The following is an 18,912-nucleotide window of genomic DNA, read 5'->3' as shown; positions in this document are numbered from 1 at the left end:
CACACTTGCACCTTATGTTGTGCGCCAATTAGTAAGTGTCTCCATCTCCGGAACGCTTCGTGAATGGCGAGTAGTTCTCGGTCATATACCGTGTAGTTCCTCTCGGATTTGTTCAGCTTACGCGAAAAGAAGGCACACGGTCTCCATTCCGACTTATTGCTCCCTGGCTGAAGCAGCACCGCCCCCACCGCTCGGTCTGAGGCATCAGTTTCCACTCTCATGGGTTTTTGTAAATCCACATGCAGGAGCTGTTCTTCCGAAGCGAATGCCCTTTTCAATTCCTCAAAAGCATGCTCCGCCTCCGCCGTCCAAACGAATTTCTTCTTGCTGCTTAGACAGTCCGTGATGGGAGCCGTTAAGTGGGCAAAGTTCTTGATGAATTTACGGTAAAAGTTCCCAAACCCTAAGAACCTTTGCACATCTTTTTTCGTTTTCGGTGTCTTCCATTCCAGCACCGCCTGGACCTTCCCTGGATCCATGGCTAATCCCTTGTCTGATAAGCGGTACCCCAGGAATTCCACCTCCTTGGTGTGGAACTGACACTTCTCCAATTTCACCCACAACTGGTTTGCTTGCAGCTGGCTCAGCACTTCCCTGACATCCTTTACATGCTGCTCCTCATTCTCTGAATATATCAGCACGTCATCGAGGAAGGCCACGCAATTCTTGTAGAGCAAAGGTCCCAGTACGTGGTTCATGAGCGATTGAAAACAGGCGGAGCCTGATTGTAATCCGAATGGCATAACGAGATATTCAAACGCCCCCAAAGGGGTGAACATGGTGGTTTTCCATTCATCCCCCTTCTTTATTCGTATCAGGTTGTATGCTCCTCTCAGGTCCAGTTTCGTGAATATCTTTCCCTTCCTCACCCTGGTCAAAATGTCATCAATCCTGGGCATGGGGAAAGTCACTGGTTCTGACACGGCATTTAGGGCCCGGTAGTCCACGACCAATCTCGGTTTATCCGTGTTTTTTTTGTCCACAAAAAACACTGGGCTCCCCCCCACCGCTCTGGACTCTCTGATGAAGCCCCTCTTCAGGTTTTTATCAATAAACTCCCTTAACTCCTGCATTTCCCTGTCTGACATGGCGTACAGCTTGCCCACAGGGAGCTGGGCCCCAGGGACCAGATTAATTTGGCAGTCAAAGTCTCTGTGCGGTGGTAATTTATCTGCTTCCCTTTCACTGAAGACCTTGCTCAGGTCAGCGTATTGTTTGGGCACCTTCCCTTTGTCCGCCACTTCCGTCCCTGCTAGAGAGGCTTTTGCCCCTTCTGGCACCTTTCCCTCTCTGCAGTGTTCCAGACAATGTGCTGACCCAAAGGAGACCACTCTCTGATGCCAGCCCACTAGCGGGTCATGCAACGCTAGCCAGCTCATTCCCAAAATGACTGGAGCCCCTCCCAGGGTGGCTACATTGAACGCTATTCTCTCAGTGTGCCTGGCCACCCTCATAACCATTGGGACGGTTTGTAGGCTGACTTCTCCTCCCAGCAGCTCCCTCCCATCGATCGTGGTGACCTGCAGGGGGTTGCTTAAAGGGAGTGTCTGTATCTGGTGTTCAGCTGCAAACTCCTTGCTCATAAAATTACAGGAGCTGCCTGAGTCCAGCAGCGCCTTAGTCTTTAGTGGGTATCCGTTTGCCAGCTCTAGCAACACCTCTATTACTAGGGCTGGTCTTGGAGGTTCCGGAGTGGGCACTTTTACTGCTCCTTGGCCTGTCTGCAGTGCCCTGACAGAGGCAGACAGGCGTTGGCTTTTACTGGCTCCTGGACTTCCTCCTCCTTCCCCCCAACAGCTCCAGCCATCCCTTGCCATTCCTTTCTTTGCGGGCAGACTCTGGCAAAGTGACCGGGCTGCTGGCAGAGATAACATTTCTTGGCGCTCTTTCCCTCCTTCTTCCTCCCTTCACTGGGATTTGAAACTGCGCGCGCGCGCGCTGTTCCAACTTCCATCGGCTCTCCTGGCGGGAAACTTGGTTCTGGAATCTCTGGAATGCGGAAATCCCTCCAACGCTCTCCTTTCCCCTCCCGCTTCTCCAAGGCTCTTGCCTCCTGGCGTGCTCCAATGGTCAGCGCTGATTTGGTCAGCTGATCCATAGACTCCGCCCTGGGCGCCCGGGAAAGTTCATCTTTCACCGCCGAAGAAAGCCCCTCTTCAAAGAGCATTTGAATGGGTTCCGCCGAAAGGTCCCACCCCAATCTATGTATCAACATTGTAAACTCAGTCCAGTACTCACGAACCGATCGGCTCCCCTGTTTGCACGCCATCAATTGTCTGCGCACCAGCCCCTGTTCAATCTCGCTGGAAAACATCAAATCCATGGCGCGAAAAAACTTCCTCGCGTCCTTCAGCATGTCACTATTCCCTGCCATCAGGGGTCTGACCCAATCTCTCGCCCCTCCTTCGAGATGGCCAATCACAAACGCCACTCTCGATGCCTCGTCGGGAAAGTCATTAAACTGCAGTTCAAGAGCATACTGCATCTCTGTCCTAAAGGCTTGGTAGTTCCTGGGGTCCCCCCCAAACTTCTGCACCATTCCTGGCATCTTTCTTGCTAGTGTAGCGCCTTTTGCCTTTTCTGCATCCTGCGCCCTCCTTTCTTCTAGCCTCGCCGTTTGCATTGCTAGCTGGAGTTCCAACACTCTGTACCTTTCTTCCAGGCTTGGACCCTCTCCAGCTCCTGCTGCTCCTCCGGCTCCGGCTGGGTTACTCATGATGCCTCTCTGCACAAGCTGCTTTCAGGGACTGTCCGATTGCTGTGATGGGATGATGAGCTGCTTGTGCGTAAAATCCTAATCCCTCAGAGTTTGGCTACGTCCCCAAACCTCTGTCTGTGATGGAGCTCCTTAAACATGACTCCATCAATCGCTCGTTGAATCGGACAGTGGGCGTTTACGGAACTTCTTCCAGCATAAAAGCTCCTTAACGGAAACGCGTCTTCTGGACTCTCGGCGTGACAGTTTCCGCCGAGGAGTGGGTGTCCCTACAGGAGGTCCTGAAATCTCCCCGCTGCTCCCGCTTGAAGTGTCTCTGAGCCCTCCCTCCGACTCACTTTCCCTTGGAACTCCACTTCTCCCCCTGCTGGTCCCCTCCTCCGCTGAATGGTCTCTCTCACCCTCCATGAGCCCTTTCACCTCCTTAGCCTCAGATGGCAGTTCCCTGACAACTCCGTTTCTATCATCAGAAATCTTAATTTCTGCTACTATTCCCCCGCACCCCGAAATTTGAAAAGATTTAAGTAACAACATACCTCATGCATAATTATACACAGTGCTTTTTGGGGGGGACGCAGGGGTACGCATACCCCTAAACATTTTGTGAATCTAAGTTTGGCCTCATTGAGGGGCAGTATTTCAATATGAGTAGGAAAATGAGAGTGCCCCTAAACATTTTTTTTAGAAAAAAAGGACTGATTATACATATAGATGTATTTAATTTTCTAGTTTATCCTGGTTGCAAGACAATTGTTCACAAAAAGGCAATCACAAAAGGATTTGAGCGTGCGCGAGCGACACAAATTCAAATGCAACGTTTGATATCTGCATTAAGCAGAGCAGCAAACCTTTTGAACTGCACTTATTTTCTTTAGCAAATAGGAAGGCAACGACAAGCTTTCATCTTCAGTTCCTAACTGGCATATTCAGGTTTTTAACAAGCTTGTCCACAGACCATAAGCCAGGTCCTCCAACCTCCCACATTGACCCTATGTGTTTCGTGACCTGTGTATTCTTCGCTGCCCTGGCACCCTTGACCTCATTGGCTTAGCTTCTCTGATGTCAAAGAAGGGCTGGGCAGACAACAGCTCAGCAGCTTAGTACTAATGGAGGGGCGAGGGAGGGGGTGCTTGGGATTTTCCTGTTTCATTGTTCACGGGATACCACTGGCTAGCATTCAGAGCCAATGGCTGGAAACGGACAGAAAACACTTGCGGTTATGTATGAAAAGGGATATAAGACTGCCAGCGTTTGTGTATGATTGGTACTTTTAAAAAATTGGGTTCTTCCTATTTCAAATGGTGTTTATGTTTTCTTTTCTAAGCTAGGAGTATCCGTTGTCAGCTTCAGCTTCTACGCAGGGTTTTTTAGGGGGGACATAAATCAGGGCTGGGGAACCTCAAGCTCAGAAGCTGAATTCCGCTGGAATGTAGCCTAGTATACAACAGTTAAGTGTCACCCTAACCCTAACCCACCATTAGCATGACACACACACCCCAGACAGCTACTCAAGAGGGAATGTGGCATTAAAGGTAAAGGTAAAGGGACCCCTGACCATTAGGTCCTGTCGCGGCCGACTCTGGGGTTGTGGCGCTCATCTCGCTTTATTGGCCGAGGGAGCTGACATTTGTCCACAGACAGCTTCCGGGTCATGTGGCCAGCATGACTAAGCCACTTCTGGTGAACCAGAGCAGCGCACGGAAACGCCATTTACCTTCCCACCGGAGCGGTACCTATTTATCTACTTGCACTTTGACGTGCTTTCCAACTCCTAGGTTGGCAGGAGCAGGGAGCGAGCAACGGGAGCTCACCCCGTCGCGGGGATTCGAACTGCCGACCTTCTGATCGGCAAGTCCTAGGCTCTGTGGTTTAACCCACAGCGCCACCCGCGTCCCCCAGTGTGGCATTAGGGCCCCCCAAAAGCATTTTTTAAGAAATAAAAACTAAGCCAAGCCTTGTTATATTGCAGAAAAACTTTGGATACCAGTCACTGGGGTTCACAAGTGAGATGGGACTATTGCACTCATGTGAAATAAGTGAGATTGGACTATTGCACCCAGGTCCAATATGTAAGTGGGCTTCCCAGAAGAGGCACCTTGTTAGCCATTGTGATAGAAGGAACCTGGATTGAATGAGCCTCTCTGGCCTGATCCAGCTACAGGCCTGCTCCACTTACGTTCTTATGAGCAGGTGGCTGTTTTGCAGGGATTTTAAAGAAGCCTCTCTTTTGCGTTCAGACAGAAGCATACTGTACGTTTCCAAACAAGAACCTGCCCACAGGGGCTGGGAGAGCAAGAAGGAAAATAGACTAGTGTGCAGCCGCTCTTTATCTCCTGGCCCATCTCTTATTGGCTGGGCTTACACACTGGCCTGCCTTTAGACATCTGTCAAAATATAATACAAAAAGCCCATTGTTTCTGAAGCCCAAAAGGTTTACTGCTCTTTGAATAGCAATCCCACTTCTGAAAAGCCATAATTTCTTCTGCGGAGAAAGAAAAATGCTCTGAATTGAAAGGAAGGAGCATTTTCCAAGCCACTATCCAAAAAGGGAGGGGAGCGGCCTGATGCAAGAACTGCAGGTGAACTACTATGCTGTAGCTCAGAGCCACAAGCTCAGTGGTGGAACATCTGGCTAAAGCCCTGCATCTCCAGGCAGGACTTGGAGAGAACCTTGCCTGCAACTCTAGAGAGTGGCTGCCAGTCAGTGTGGACAATACTAAGCTAGATTGTCATGGTTTTGATTGGATGGATAGAAGATAGGGTGCAGCAGAAGGGGAAAAACAACAGCTCCGTAGAAAAAGGAGTGTGAAGTCAACAAAAATGAGAAAAAGACGAAACCGTGTTTTGACTGTATATGTTTAAAATATTGAAACTTAATAAAATATAATTTGGGGGGGAGCACTAATCTAGATGGACCAGTGGTCTGATTCAGTATAAGGCAACTTCCTACATTACTATATTTCTGAGATGCACTGTTTTTCCACCTGCTACTGCAGCCCAGGCCTCAAATTTAAGACTCAGGCACCCAGTTCCAGACAACCTCACTGTTTGGGTCACCTCGCCAGAAGAAGGAGCCACTGGGCTTCTATCCAAGGCACCTACAGCTTACAGACTCACAAGTTGTCAGGTGACACAAGGAACCAACAGGACTCCACGTGGCCCTAAAAACAGGGTCTGGGAACCTGTGGCCCTCTAGACGTTGCAGGACTCCAGCGTCGCCGACCACTGCCCATGCTGGCTGGGGCTGGCAAAAATTGGGAGCCCATTAATCGGCACTGAGTCCTACAAGACCTGCCCCCTGTTTTGTCTGGCCCGGGAGGGTAGGATTTGGACTGACTCCAGCTGCAAAGGCGGCTTCTGCTGTCCAAGAAACTTACAGGGTGAGGCTGTTGCTGGCGTCAAGATGGTTTTTAAGATGCACTGGCTTTTTGCTATTAACTGCATTGTATTCCTGTAAATTTTGTTCTGAGACCTTATTGTGAGCTCCTTCTACTCCTCCCTAGACAGGGAGAGGGAGAAGGAAGGAGCTACCCAGCCATGATTCCTGCCTTGAACAAAGACTCCGCGGTTACAGGGAGGCACCCAGGCTGGGACTGTTCCGCCATCAGAGGGGATCGGTAGCCAAAAGGGAAGGCAGGCATCCAGCCGCCAGAGGACTCGCAGCTCTATCGCCTCCTGGAGTTTTGATGGCTGTGCTTCGCAATACATTGCCAGCTCAATCATTTTGAAATGGTTGAAATGGTGTTGGACGAGGTGTCACGAGCTCTACTTCCAATAATGGGCAATAACTACTCTGGCAGCACTAGTATCACTGGGAGGACAGATCCTGAAGCTGAGGCTCCAATACTTTGGCCACCTCATGAGAAGAGAAGACTCCCTGGAAAAGACCCTGATGTTGGGAAAGATGGAGGGCACAAGGAGAAGGGGACGGCAGAGGACGAGATGGTTGGACAGTGTTCTCGAAGCTACCAGCATGAGTTTGACCAAACTGCGGGAGGCAGTGGAACACAGGAGTGCCTGGCGTGCTCTGGTCCAGGGGGTCACGAAGAGTCGGACACGACTAAACAACAACAATGCCCACAGTCACTTGCCCAAGACACCCTGATCACTTTAATAATATAGTTTCCTACCACTATTAAGGCTGGCATGATTGTACAATATTCTCAGCCACAAGGGAAATTTCCCCTAAATGAAAAGCTGGCTACATCTTCTCCAGGCATATTTTTATTTTACAACGTTTTTATTCTGAATCTTTCGACATTAAAAGCAGAGGAAAACAGCAAAAAAAAAGTACAATGAACCAATAAATAATAATAATAAAAAGCAGGGCGGGGGGGACACAACCCAGGGTAAGCCAATGAAGCAAACACACAGTTTAATGAAACTAATCCTTTAATGCCCTTGGAACAAAAAGGTTTTAACACTCGGTAGAGATGTGGGACAGAAAACTTTCCACTGCTTTATTTTTCCATAGAAAATTTTCCATTTCGTAAGTTCATTAGTAGCAATGAACAGGTGCCAATTATAAATACAGCAAGGGACAAGTTTGGCAGTCCACAAAATACAAGTAGAATCATATACCGGTAATTCTAGAGCAGGAAGGGACCCAAGGGTCATCTAGTCTAACCCCCTTGCAATGGAGGAATCATGCTAAAAAATCCCCAACAGATGGCCTTCCACCTGCTGTTTAGAAACCTCCAGTGATGGAGTCCAACACTTTCTGTCTGTTCCACCACTGAATAGCTCTTAACATTAGAATAAACAAACTAAATTAATTCACTCCCTGGGACATCAGAAAAAAGTTCCAGTGCAATCTGACAATTTTCTGTTGCAAATTACCCTACGCAAATTAGTCTAATCTGCATGGTGGAGAATCGATTCAACATTTTAAAAAAACAGCAACACCCAAATCACTGACCCTGGGACAGAAAGCAAAAGTAATGCACCAGACACATGGATGGTTCTATATAAATAAATAAATGCATTATAAGAAACACTCCTGTCTGTTCTCATTTTCTGCGCAATGGAAATTTCATTTCAAACCCTGGGTCTATTTGAGTTTGTTTGTTTGTTTGTTTGTTGGCTTGTTTGTTTGTTTTACACCCCACGTTTCCCCAATGCAGGACACATGGAGGCTCACGACATAAATTAAAAACAGATACATCAAATAAATAAATAAAAACAATCAATTATAAAAAATAAAAAGTTACCATACTAAAAGTAGCACTGAATTAAAAAAAAAAACTTTAAAAGCACAGCAAAAGGGGGAGAAAATATATAACACCCACTATTAAAATACCCTTCCGCAACAGCCAATTAGTGGCCAAAGGCCTGTCTAAACAAAAAAAGTATTTGCCTGCTGATGAAAGGAAAGCAAAGGGGACATCAGTCGAGCCTCCTTCAGAAGGGAGCTCCACCACCTGGAAGCACCCACTATTATCCACTCCTGCATTATGCAACTATATCCTTGGATAGCTCAGCTGGTAGAGCATGAGACTCTTAATCTCGGGGTTGATGGTTCAAGTCCCACGTTGGGCAAAAGTTTCTGCAATGCAGGGGGGTGGAGTATTCGATCCTTGGGGTCCCTTCCAACCCTACAATTCTGATAACCCAACTCTTTCACCTCACTTGCCCACCACCTCCCCAAATAATCTACCCGGCAACCCTCTGGGGTGGCTGATTTCTCTTCTCTCGCCAACATATTCAACTCATCTGCCACTCTCTTGCCCTACCCAAAAATAAGTACGAGCTCCCCACCAAAGCTAGAGAGCCCTCGGGCAATGGCATCTGTAGACCTGAAATCCAACCAGAGAGAGAGAGAGAGAGAGAGAGAGATCCGGGCCTGCTCTTAAGCCTCCCTCACTCTACATTAGCACCATAAAAAACCCGTTCCCAAAGTGGTATGCAAGGTCAAATGCTTCAAAGTGCTCCAAGCTACTGTACTTGGAGAAGTGAGAGGATGAAAAAGGGGCCATATGGCTTGTGTCATAGTAAACAAAGCCAATGGAAGCACAGATCCCCCTTTCTTTTTTATTTGATCTCCCCACCATCTCTGTTTCTTCAGCATCCCTAGTGCCTTGACAAAGCGTTTTCTTTGGGTCAATTTGCTCCCTGCATCTCGCACCCACTCCCAATCAATTGATGGGCTCCTGACAGCTAGAGACAAGACACGGCGCTCCAGTTGAAGAGTTTCCGATTAAAAAATGTAAAGAGATAGTAATTAGATAACTACTGGGTACCAAGATAGAGACCCGACGGAAGAGATTCAGCTTTAATATTCTGCAGGGCCTGCGAGAGACGAAAGCACACCATGCATCAAATATGCAAGCATTAGTACTTACCAATTTCTTCAACTTCTTCTAGGAAATCATTATATTCCGTTAGACTGCGGAAGTCATCCTCTCTTTTGTTGTATCTGTGAGAGAAGATGAAATGAAATCAGCATTATGCTTGCATGCAATCGTGCCAAGATGACGACTCCTGATGCTTCACCGTTCTTCCTGAGGGTCCAAGTGCCCTGGGCGCATTTGAATTGAGCTCTTGAGCAACTTCAGGATCAGGATCAGGCCAAAGGCCCAGTCGGTCCAGCATCCTGTTCTCGCAGTGGCCAGTCACATGCGAGACACAAGCAGGACCCAAGTGCAAGAGAACTCTCCCTACCTGTGATTCCCAGTAGCTGGAATTCAGAGATAAAGTGCCTCTTACTGTAGAGACAGAACACAGCCAGTTTAGAAGCTAGTGAAAATATTTTTCCTGAAAGACGACAAAGCACAGCAAGGATCGAGATCCGAAGGGCAGTATGGCACCACTAAGACAACTGTGATTTCGAGTGTAAGATAAGCTTAGAGAAGCCTTTGCCAGATGTTCTGGACTGCTGCCAGCTGGTGGGAATTGTAACCTCAAACATCTGGAGGGCCAACCATGCAGTTAGAACTGATGTCTATTATATTTTAAAAAGCTGTTTCATAAGCACTTGTTATAACACAAATATCTGTAAATTAATTATTGGCATTAGGGGTTCCTCTAAGTTTGAATGTTATCAATCCAGCTTTTAAATCTTCCAACCCATGGGGTAAAAGTTATCAGCCCCGTTTAAAGAACTGAGAGGGTCGTTGTATGCAGTCATCAACCATACGTGCAATTTAACTATATTCTCTGAAACAAGCAGGCGATGAGATCACTGGCAACCATCAAAATCTCCATTTGGTCTGTCTCTACTGAAAGATGCCTTTCTTTTGTATCTCTGGAGATCAACTCGGCAAACAGTTTAAGCAGACACCCTTCCAGAAGCACAACCAAAGGGAATCTGGCCTTGACCGGCGGTGCAATGGAGGCAGCCTCCCTTATTTGGGGCTTTGTGACACTAACATTTTCAACACCTTCTTCCGGATTTCCACCTCCTTGTCAACAGCTGGGTCCTCAAAGAGCTGCACTCTGAAGTTGCTCTTCCGCAAAGGGGTGTCGCACTCCTGGCAGTTCCCAGCCCCTCGGACAAACAGCAGCTCCACGCAGCTTTCACAGCTGAAAGAGAGAAAACAGCTGAATGCAGAAACTGGTGCTCTTTTTTTTTTTTTTTAAGAAAGGAAGAAAGGGGGGTGGGGAAATGAAACTTCAGCCTCACATAGTTGCTACTGAGGGTTCTTGCATTTGTTTCCTGCTCTTTAGGGCCCTTCGAAATGGGGGCTTTTTCGTGGGAGCATTCTGAAGATGGCTTGAGCACATGACACTGATCCTAGTCCGACTGCACTGGCTACCAATTCGTTTCCGGGCCCAATTCAAAGTGCATGTTTTGACCTATAAAGCTTTAAATAGCTCAGGACCATAATACCTCCATATGAACATATTTGGACCCTGAGATCATCTTCTGAGGCCCTCCTGCAACACGAGAATGAGTCTTTTCTGCAATGAGTCCCCAGGGAAGGTGCCTTCATTAGGCGCCAGGCAAAAATGTTCCTCTTTCACCTGGCCTTTGGCTGAGGAACATCCAATGCCCTTTTAAAATATGCATGGAAGGGGAGGATTATTGGGTTGTTTTTGCTTTTATTATGTATTTTCTGGTTTTTTTTAATATTGCAATTTTATGTTCTGAACCACCCTGAGATCTACAGGTATAGGGCAGAATACTAATTTAATAAAATAAAACAAATTCTGCAACATGTCATTGGTGATTTAGTATTGTCATGGTGGTAGATTTATACTGGGCTGTCTACACACCATTAAGAACATAAGAGCCTGGTGGATCCAGCCAATGGTCCATCTAGTCCAGCATCCTGTTCTCACAGGGGTCAACCAGAGGCTCCATTGGGAAACCAAGAGCAACTCTCCCCTCCTGCAATTTCCAGCAACTGGTGTTCAGAATCATTACTTCCTCCGAACCCTTACCCTTGCCAGCCACCCTGAATGCAATGTGTAGAAAAGTGGGAATTCAATGTAGTTTAAATAAATGAATTAATAAATGAAGAGGGAGCATACCAGGATGTGCAGTCTAAAGAAACAATCACAGACCACATTGTAATTGACTGTGAGGCTACACTGGAGTGATGGCAAGCTCCTCTTCCACAAGAGGCTGTTATGCGCAATAGATAAGCAGGCAAAGCGGCTGATTTCGCAAAGGCTGACCCAACCATATAACAAAATGCTCCTCACCCCTGATCTACAAGGTTAGGAAATGAACGACAACGACTAGTTTTAAATGAAGGTCAGAACAAGCGAGTTGGACTGGATTTTCAGAAGGAAGCAAAACTTCTTGAAATACGTGAATACGTGTACTCAGGCTATTACAAACGAAGGCAGCAGCAACAGCAACAACAGCCACTTTGGCCTGGGGGTTGAGGGGTGAGATTAGATAACCAACGCTGGGCAGGTCAGAAATCCCTGTTTTACAAAGGAAATCTCCACACAGAGCTTAGGACGAATGTATGGAAACCAAGTGGTTTTGCACAGCTTGCAAATCATTGCTAAACTTCAGATTTATTTATTTTTAAGGAAAGGAAAAAAGGTTGGTGGAAGAATGGCATTTAGGTCTGGGAAAGGCCTACAGAGCCACTGACAGTCAGTGTAGACAATACTGGCTTACACATCATGGTAAGCCAGAATGGAGTTTACCCACTGGCGGAGGAAGAGGAGTGCGGGGGTAGCGCACCAGCCCTGGCAGCACAATCCTGGTGGGGTGCCACCGCAGCAGCCACCCCTGCCCGCGGTGGGTGCCCCGCCCCCACAGGTGTCGTGCCACACCCCCAGGATGCGCACCACGCCCCTTAGGGCAGCGCGTCACACCCCCGGGACGCACACCAGCCCCGCCTCTGCCTGCTCTCCACCCCCCCGGTGCCGGAGCATGAAGCTCCACCACTGAGTTTACCATGACCACGCAGGCAGGTTGGCACCCAAGGAGGGAACAGCTTGTACCAACTAGGCTTTTCTCCAGGCTTAATAGGTCAGAGTGGGAGGAGAGCTAAGCCAACACCTATCACAGCGGATCATCTGAACTTAGGATCACAGTTAAGGTGTCTGCTCCTTAACCACACCTTTTAAAAATTGTTTTTATATTGGACGTCAGCATCCAAAGACGTGCTCTATGTGAAGTTGGCTTTTGGTACCAGGCATGTTGGCAGACCAACTAGGCTTTACGAAGATATCTGCGAATGTGATGTATGAAGGCTGGCAACATCCCTGTGGGAATCCCTTGAAGACGACCGCAGCGCCTGGAGACAGACAGGTTGTGCATCCACACGAATGACCAGAGGAGGAATTACCGCTGGGAGGAGCAGAGAGAAGAAACGCCATGGTGCATCTGCAGAAACACCACCGGACGCCTTCAACTGCCTCAGCTGCAACAGAACATGTCTCTCCCATATTGGATTCTACAGCCGCGCAGGTGCTGCAACCTTCCAACAGTTTTACGTCACCCCCAAAGGCGCAATCCTCCATTGTTTCCAGAGACAGACAGATGAATATACAGAATTATTTTATATATATTAAATGGGGTGAGCTCCTGTTGCTCGGTCCCTGCTCCTGCCCACCTAGCAGTTCGAAAGCACATCAAAGTGCAAGTAGATAAATAGGTACTGCTCCGGCGGGAAGGTAAACGGCGTTTCCGTGCGCTGCTCTGGTTCGCCAGAAGCGGCTTAGTCATGCTGGCCACATGACCTGGAAGCTGTACGCAGGCTCCCTCGGCCAATAAAGCGAGATAAGCACCACAACCCCAGAGTCGGCCAGGACTGGACCTAATGGTCAGGGGTCCCTTTACCCTTTACCTTGGGAGCCACCACGTGCATGCCAAGACACAGTCTGGCTTTGCGTGTGCTCCAAACACGACTGCAGGGCTAAATGGCCCAATGGCCTCACTCTGCATAAGGAGGCTTCTTCCTAAGCTCCCATAGAAAGCTGAGGAGGAAAAGGTCACGGAAGAAAAGTGCTGGGAAACAAGGGCCGAGAGATTGTGCGGAGAAAGTCCGAGGGAAATACTTGCACCCGACCACCACCTGCCACACTGCAGATACGTGGTTGAAATGTCGTGTCTGTAGGTGTGGGATCCAAGGGAAAGAGAATGGAAGGTTACGGATTCCCCGCCCCCCCCCCCCGCCCCCAGTTGTCTAGCAGCAGCAAAGCCCTGTTTGAGCAACACTGCGGTACATTTCACTCAGGCTACATGCCAGCGCTAAAGACCAGGACAAATAACTACAAAGACATTGTTGGCTAAACTGTCCCAGCCTGAAAAGGAGAACGGGAGTGTGTTGGGGAGGCAGGTGAGAGAGAGGGAAATGGTTGGCCGCAGCCTGTTCAACCCCAATAACCAAAGCCGGTCTCATCTAGAAGAGGTCCTGGAGGCAGCGGGTTTGTTCCAACATCAATGCACACTTCTCTGCCAGAAATCTTGTTGCAGGATTCATTTTGCAAGCCTGAAATTGAGAGAGGGACAGAGGGGGAGGCAGGCATGCTACAACTGGGTCTTTCTGTGCCCCCCCCCGCACCCTTTTCCCTCTCCAGCACGCCAAGGATATAAATAGGTCCTCTTTGGACAATAGGAAGTGACCGCAACAGGTGTAGCCTTGCTTCCTTTGGCAGAGTGACATTTTTCCATAAAGGGCAGAGTTCCTTATGCCTGCAGAGCTCTGAAGTAGGATAACATCTAACAGGTGTGCTTTGCCCCACAGCCAAGTAAGTGGACGGTGATTGGGGGTGCTGGGAGCAATGCTTGACAAAACCTCCTTTATTTTTTTATATTCTTATGCCAGCTTTCAGGGGATACGGATACTAACCCGTCCAAGGCAGCTCGTAGCTAAAATACAATACACCCCAGCAATAAATTCATTAAAAGCCTACAGAAAAAGGCCAATGAACAGTCCACATACCCCAAAAACACAAAACACAACAAAAATCTGCAGAATGCAGCTTTAAGGAAAAGTAGTCGGGGGGGAAAGAACAGAGTCTCTGGGGCTTTCCAAACCCTTAGCAGCGATGGGGCTGCCAGAGTGCAGCTGGCAAAAGGTTCCAGAGACCGCTTTTTAAACAGACAGCTGCTCTGCCTTCTGGGAAGAAGAGAAGGCCAATATTTACACATGCATACAGGATTGCAAGCTTACACAGGCATTACTAGCCGACAAAAATGTTTATTGCCCATACATTAGTCATTTGTGGCACAGGAAATAAAATAATAATAATAATAATAATAATAATAATAATAATAATAATAATACAGTGGTACCTCGGGTTAAGAACTTAATTCGTTCTGGAGGTCTGTTCTTAACCTGAAACTGTTCTTAACCTGAAGCACCACTTTAGCTAATGGGGCCTCCCGCTGCCGCTGCGCCGCGACTGCACAATTTCTGTTCTCATTCTGAAGCAAAGTTCTTTCGGTGTGCCTGGCCACCCTCATAACCATTGGGACGGTCTGTAGGCTAACTTCTCCTCCCAACAGCTCCCTCCCATCGATCGTGGTCACCTGCAGGGGGTTGCTTAAAGGGAGTATCTGTATCTGGTGTTCAGCTGCAAACTCCTTACTTATAAAATTACAGGAGCTGCCTGAGTCCAACAGCGCCTTTGTCTTTAGTGGGTATCCGTTTGCCAGCTCTAGCAACACCTCTATTACTAGGGCTGGTCTTGGAGGTTCCGGAGTGGGCACTTTTACTGCTCCTTGGCCTGGCTGCAGTGCCCTGACGGTGGCAGCCAGGCGTTGGCTTTTACTGGCTCCTGGACTCCCTCCTCCTTCCCCCCAACAGCTCCCGCCATCCCTTGCCATTCCTTTCTTTGCGGGCAGACTCTGGCAAAGTGACCTGGCTGCTGGCAGAGATAACATTTCTTGGCGCTCTTTCCCTCCTTCTTCCTCCCTTCACTGGGATTTGAAACTGCGCGCGCGCGCGCTGTTCCAACTTCCATCGGCTCTCCTGGCGGGAAACTTGGCTCCGGAATCTCTGGAATGCGGAAATCCCTCCAACGCTCTCCTTTCCCCTCCCGCTTCTCCAAGGCTCTTGCCTCCTGGCGCGCTCCAATGGTCAGCGCTGATTTGGTCAGCTGGTCCATAGACTCCGCCCTGGGCGCCCGGGAAAGTTCGTCTTTCACCGCCGAAGAAAGCCCCTCTTCAAAGAGCATTTGAATGGGTTCCACCGATAGGTCCCACCCCAATTTATGTATCAACATTGTAAACTCAGTCCAGTACTCACGAACCGATCGGCTACCCTGTTTGCAAGCCATCAATTGTCTGCGCACCAGTCCCTGTTCAATCTCGCTGGAAAACATCAAATCCATGGCGCGAAAAAACTTCCTCGTGTCCTTCAGCATTTCACTATTCCCTGCCATTAGGGGTCTAACCCAGTCTCTCGCCCCCCCTTCGAGATGGCCAATCACAAACGCCACTCGCGATGCCTCGTCGGGAAAGTCGTTAAACTGCAGTTCGAGAGCATACTGCATCTCTGTCCTAAAGGCTTGGTAGTTCCTGGGGTCCCCCCCAAACTTCTGCACCAATCCTGGCATCTTTCTTGCTAGTGTAGCGCCTCTTGCCTTTTCTGCATCCTGCGCCCTCCTTTCTGTTACGAAAAAGGAGCAATGCAAAAGCAAGCACCAGGTGGCTGGAATGGTAAACAGGATGTGGGTGTTATTGGATTGTACCGTGGGAACCAGGAACAGTCTATTCACTGCTCTGAGAGCCGGATGTTACCTCAGAGCAGCACATGACCCTTTACTGGAAGTACATGGGTGGAGTTTATTCTCTCTCTGCAGTGGGGAAGCAGAGTGTGCAGACATGTTTTCTCTGTACTGCTGAAAGACAGAAACAAAGACATGTAGATATATTTCTGTCTGTCTCTTTCCCCCTCCCTGGGAGAGGAGTGGGGGAAGAGTGGTGTGTTCTCCTTCACGTTGAGGAGGATCGCCGAAGAGACCTCCCTTGATCTTGCCGGCAGACGCTGGCAGGGGAGGTCAAGGATTCAAGCCGGGCACCTGGAGGGTGGCCAAATTCCTAAGAGCTGGAGGCTCTGCTTGCTTGAATCCCGACAACTGGTAGCATACCGATGGTTATCTGATCTATGAGAATCTGCATGAGAGGTGAGAGGTCGATGAATCGTTGCCATCCTCTGCACCTAAGAAGATAAACAAATGCGTCTGCCTGCAGCCAGAGGCTAAACAGAACAGACAGCTGGACACCGAGAGGAGTGTGTTTCAAGGCAACGGAGCCCCAAAAAAGGTATGCTGCATTTTGGGGGAGAGAAAATGAACGCAGAAAGATTAATTTCTGGTTCACAAGAAAGAGCTGCGTTTGAAAAAAACAAGCTCTGAAAGAGCAAGCTTGCATACCAGGAATTCCTGTGGTGAGATAAGGAGTTCCGTCCTGAGCAGGTTGCTAGGCAACGTCTGCCAGTTACTGAGTGGCCTAAAAAGAGCCTGGGAAATCGAAAGTGTATCTGCGCAGCTCTGCAAGGGTTTTGAAAAAACAGCCCAAAGGCTTGCCTGCCAGTGAAGCAGTAAACAAAGACTTTTGGAGTTTTACTGGCTTGAAAAGTAAAAGCTGGCTTGGGATTGAGTGTAAAGCTGACCCTTGGATTCAGCATGGATGCCAAGAAGGGGGGAGTGCCCCTGAATGCCGTGGTTCTAGAAGAACACAGCCGGCATGCTGCACTGGAAGAAAAGGACAGGGGGAGGGAGGAACGGAGTTCTAATTCCCCCACCGATGAGGCTACTGGAAAGGATGCTGTAGCTTTGAATGTTGTCCAGTGTTACAGTTGCGGACAGGCTGGGCAGCTTCAGCGGAACTGCAAGAAGCCACGTCAGCCAAAAGGAGCGAAGGGCCGCTCAGCTAAGCCTGAGGCGTCAGGCAAAGGTCGTACCAAGCCTATGGTGAAACCTGGAAAGGCTTTGATGGCGAAAGGAACCACGCCAGATGTTGGGAACGCGTTTATTATCGACACTGCAGCGACGGTTCATATGTCCCCACACAGAGGACTCTTTTCAACGTTTAAGAAGCAAAGCTTCACTGTGACACAGGCCAACGGTCAGGAGCTGGAAGCGGCCGGCGTGGGGACTGTCTATCTTAAGAGTCTGGACTTGACAATAAACAATGTTTACTTGGTTCCTGAATTGAAGTTCAATCTGCTGAGTGTTTTGCAGATTGCAAAGAAAGGACTGAAACTGTCCTACGATGCTGAGAGCTGCGAGATCTACAAAGATGGAGAGTTATTTCTTTCAGCCAGGGAGAAGGATGGACTTTATTTGTTGACTTTTGCACAAAGTGATTACATGGAATGTAATTCATCTGTGTCTAACCTAGTTTCTCTTGCAGGTGTGAGCAAGAAGAAGACCGGAGTCAACAGAGCATTTCAGCGGGTGTATGCTGATGTGATTGGTCCTCTAGAACCATCTAGAGGCAATGCAAGATATTATCTTGTGTGTGTGGATCATTTCTCTAACTATGTCTGGGTTTATGTGTTGAGAAAGCCACAGGAAGCCTTGGAGAGGTTTCAGGAGTTTTGTGACAAAGTTAAGAGTATGCATGATGCTAACATTGATTGTCTATTCACAGATGAGAAGCAGATTTTTCTTTTACAGGATTTCCAAAGGTTCCTGCAGAAGAAGGGGATCAGACACAAGATTGCTGTTTCAGCGGAAGCGTGGAACAGGGGTGTCTGTGTACGGGTGAACAGAGAATTGCAAAAGGGGATGGAAGCGCAATTGCTTAGTTCACATCTGCCACATGAGTACTGGGCCGAGTCTCTAATGTCGTTCTGTTATACGAAAGTGAGAAAGGTTTCAAAAGAGTTGGGAAGTTCTCCTTTTGAGAAACTGTTCCACAGAAAACCTTCTGTTGCCCATTTCAAGGTTTTTGGGTCTCATGTGAGAACAGAAGCTCCAGGTGGAGTAAAGAATGCCAGAGGCATTTTTGTGGGGTATGAAAAGGGTCTCTACAGAGTAATTTTGTCTGAATCTGGTCAGGTGATTCTCACAAAATTTCTAGAGAGTGCTCCTGAACAGGAGAGAGTGATAGTACACACATTTCCCACTGAGGACGATTCAGATGATGATGATTTTACTGATTACAGCGATTACAGCTGTACTGAAAATGATGACACTGATAGCTCGGAGAGCTCAGTTGTCACAGTCATTGAGAGGAAGTCTCACACAATGGATAGGCCTTCACAACTGAAGGATGAACCACTGTTTACCATTGGAACTAGTTCTCCAAAGAGTCCTGAGACTGGACCAGTGAGCAGAGAGGATCAGCACCTCATACGTAGGTCTGAGAGAGTTACAAAGGGTCAACCACCCAAGAGGTACTCAAAAGAGTTTGCTAACTTAGCTGTTGCATGTGTTGCTGTTGTAAACAACCGAGGACAGGTTGGAGCTGTGTCTAAGTCAGAGACAAAGACACAACAGAGAGTTGCTAGCCAAGGTAATGCAGATGCACTCATTCCTTGGAAACCAGACAACCAGAGAGGTACACTGGGGAAACCAGTGGCGGGGAGTTCCAAGGGTGGAACTGAAACAACAGGGGAGTGTTATGTGTATAACAACTGTTTGTTTTCTTCTCTGGATCATGCTTTGCTTGCTGCAACACGCATTGATTCTTTTGGGGGAGGATGTTATGAAAAAGGAGCAATGCAAAAGCAAGCACCAGGTGGCTGGAATGGTAAACAGGATGTGGGTGTTATTGGATTGTACCGTGGGAACCAGGAACAGTCTATTCACTGCTCTGAGAGCCGGATGTTACC

At 48.3% G+C, this 18,912-nt stretch overlaps 1 protein-coding gene across 2 annotated transcripts in view; it reads right to left on the bottom strand.

Moving 5' to 3' along the window:
• The window catches only part of MNAT1 (MNAT1 component of CDK activating kinase), a 146,157-nt gene that overhangs the window by 96,388 nt on the left and 30,857 nt on the right, over positions 1-18,912 (bottom strand). For both annotated transcript variants that reach the window (XM_053403411.1, XM_053403330.1), the window contains exons 2-3: positions 10,085-10,237; positions 9,058-9,131 (exon numbers count right to left, since the gene is read on the bottom strand). In XM_053403411.1, coding sequence (XP_053259386.1) covers positions 9,058-9,131; positions 10,085-10,237 — 227 coding nt within the window. The remainder of the gene's footprint in view (positions 1-9,057; positions 9,132-10,084; positions 10,238-18,912) is intronic.

Source organism: Podarcis raffonei, chromosome 1, assembly GCF_027172205.1.
Source record: "Podarcis raffonei isolate rPodRaf1 chromosome 1, rPodRaf1.pri, whole genome shotgun sequence".
NCBI lineage: Eukaryota > Metazoa > Chordata > Lepidosauria > Squamata > Lacertidae > Podarcis > Podarcis raffonei.
This window is presented reverse-complemented; position numbering and strand designations above follow the sequence as displayed.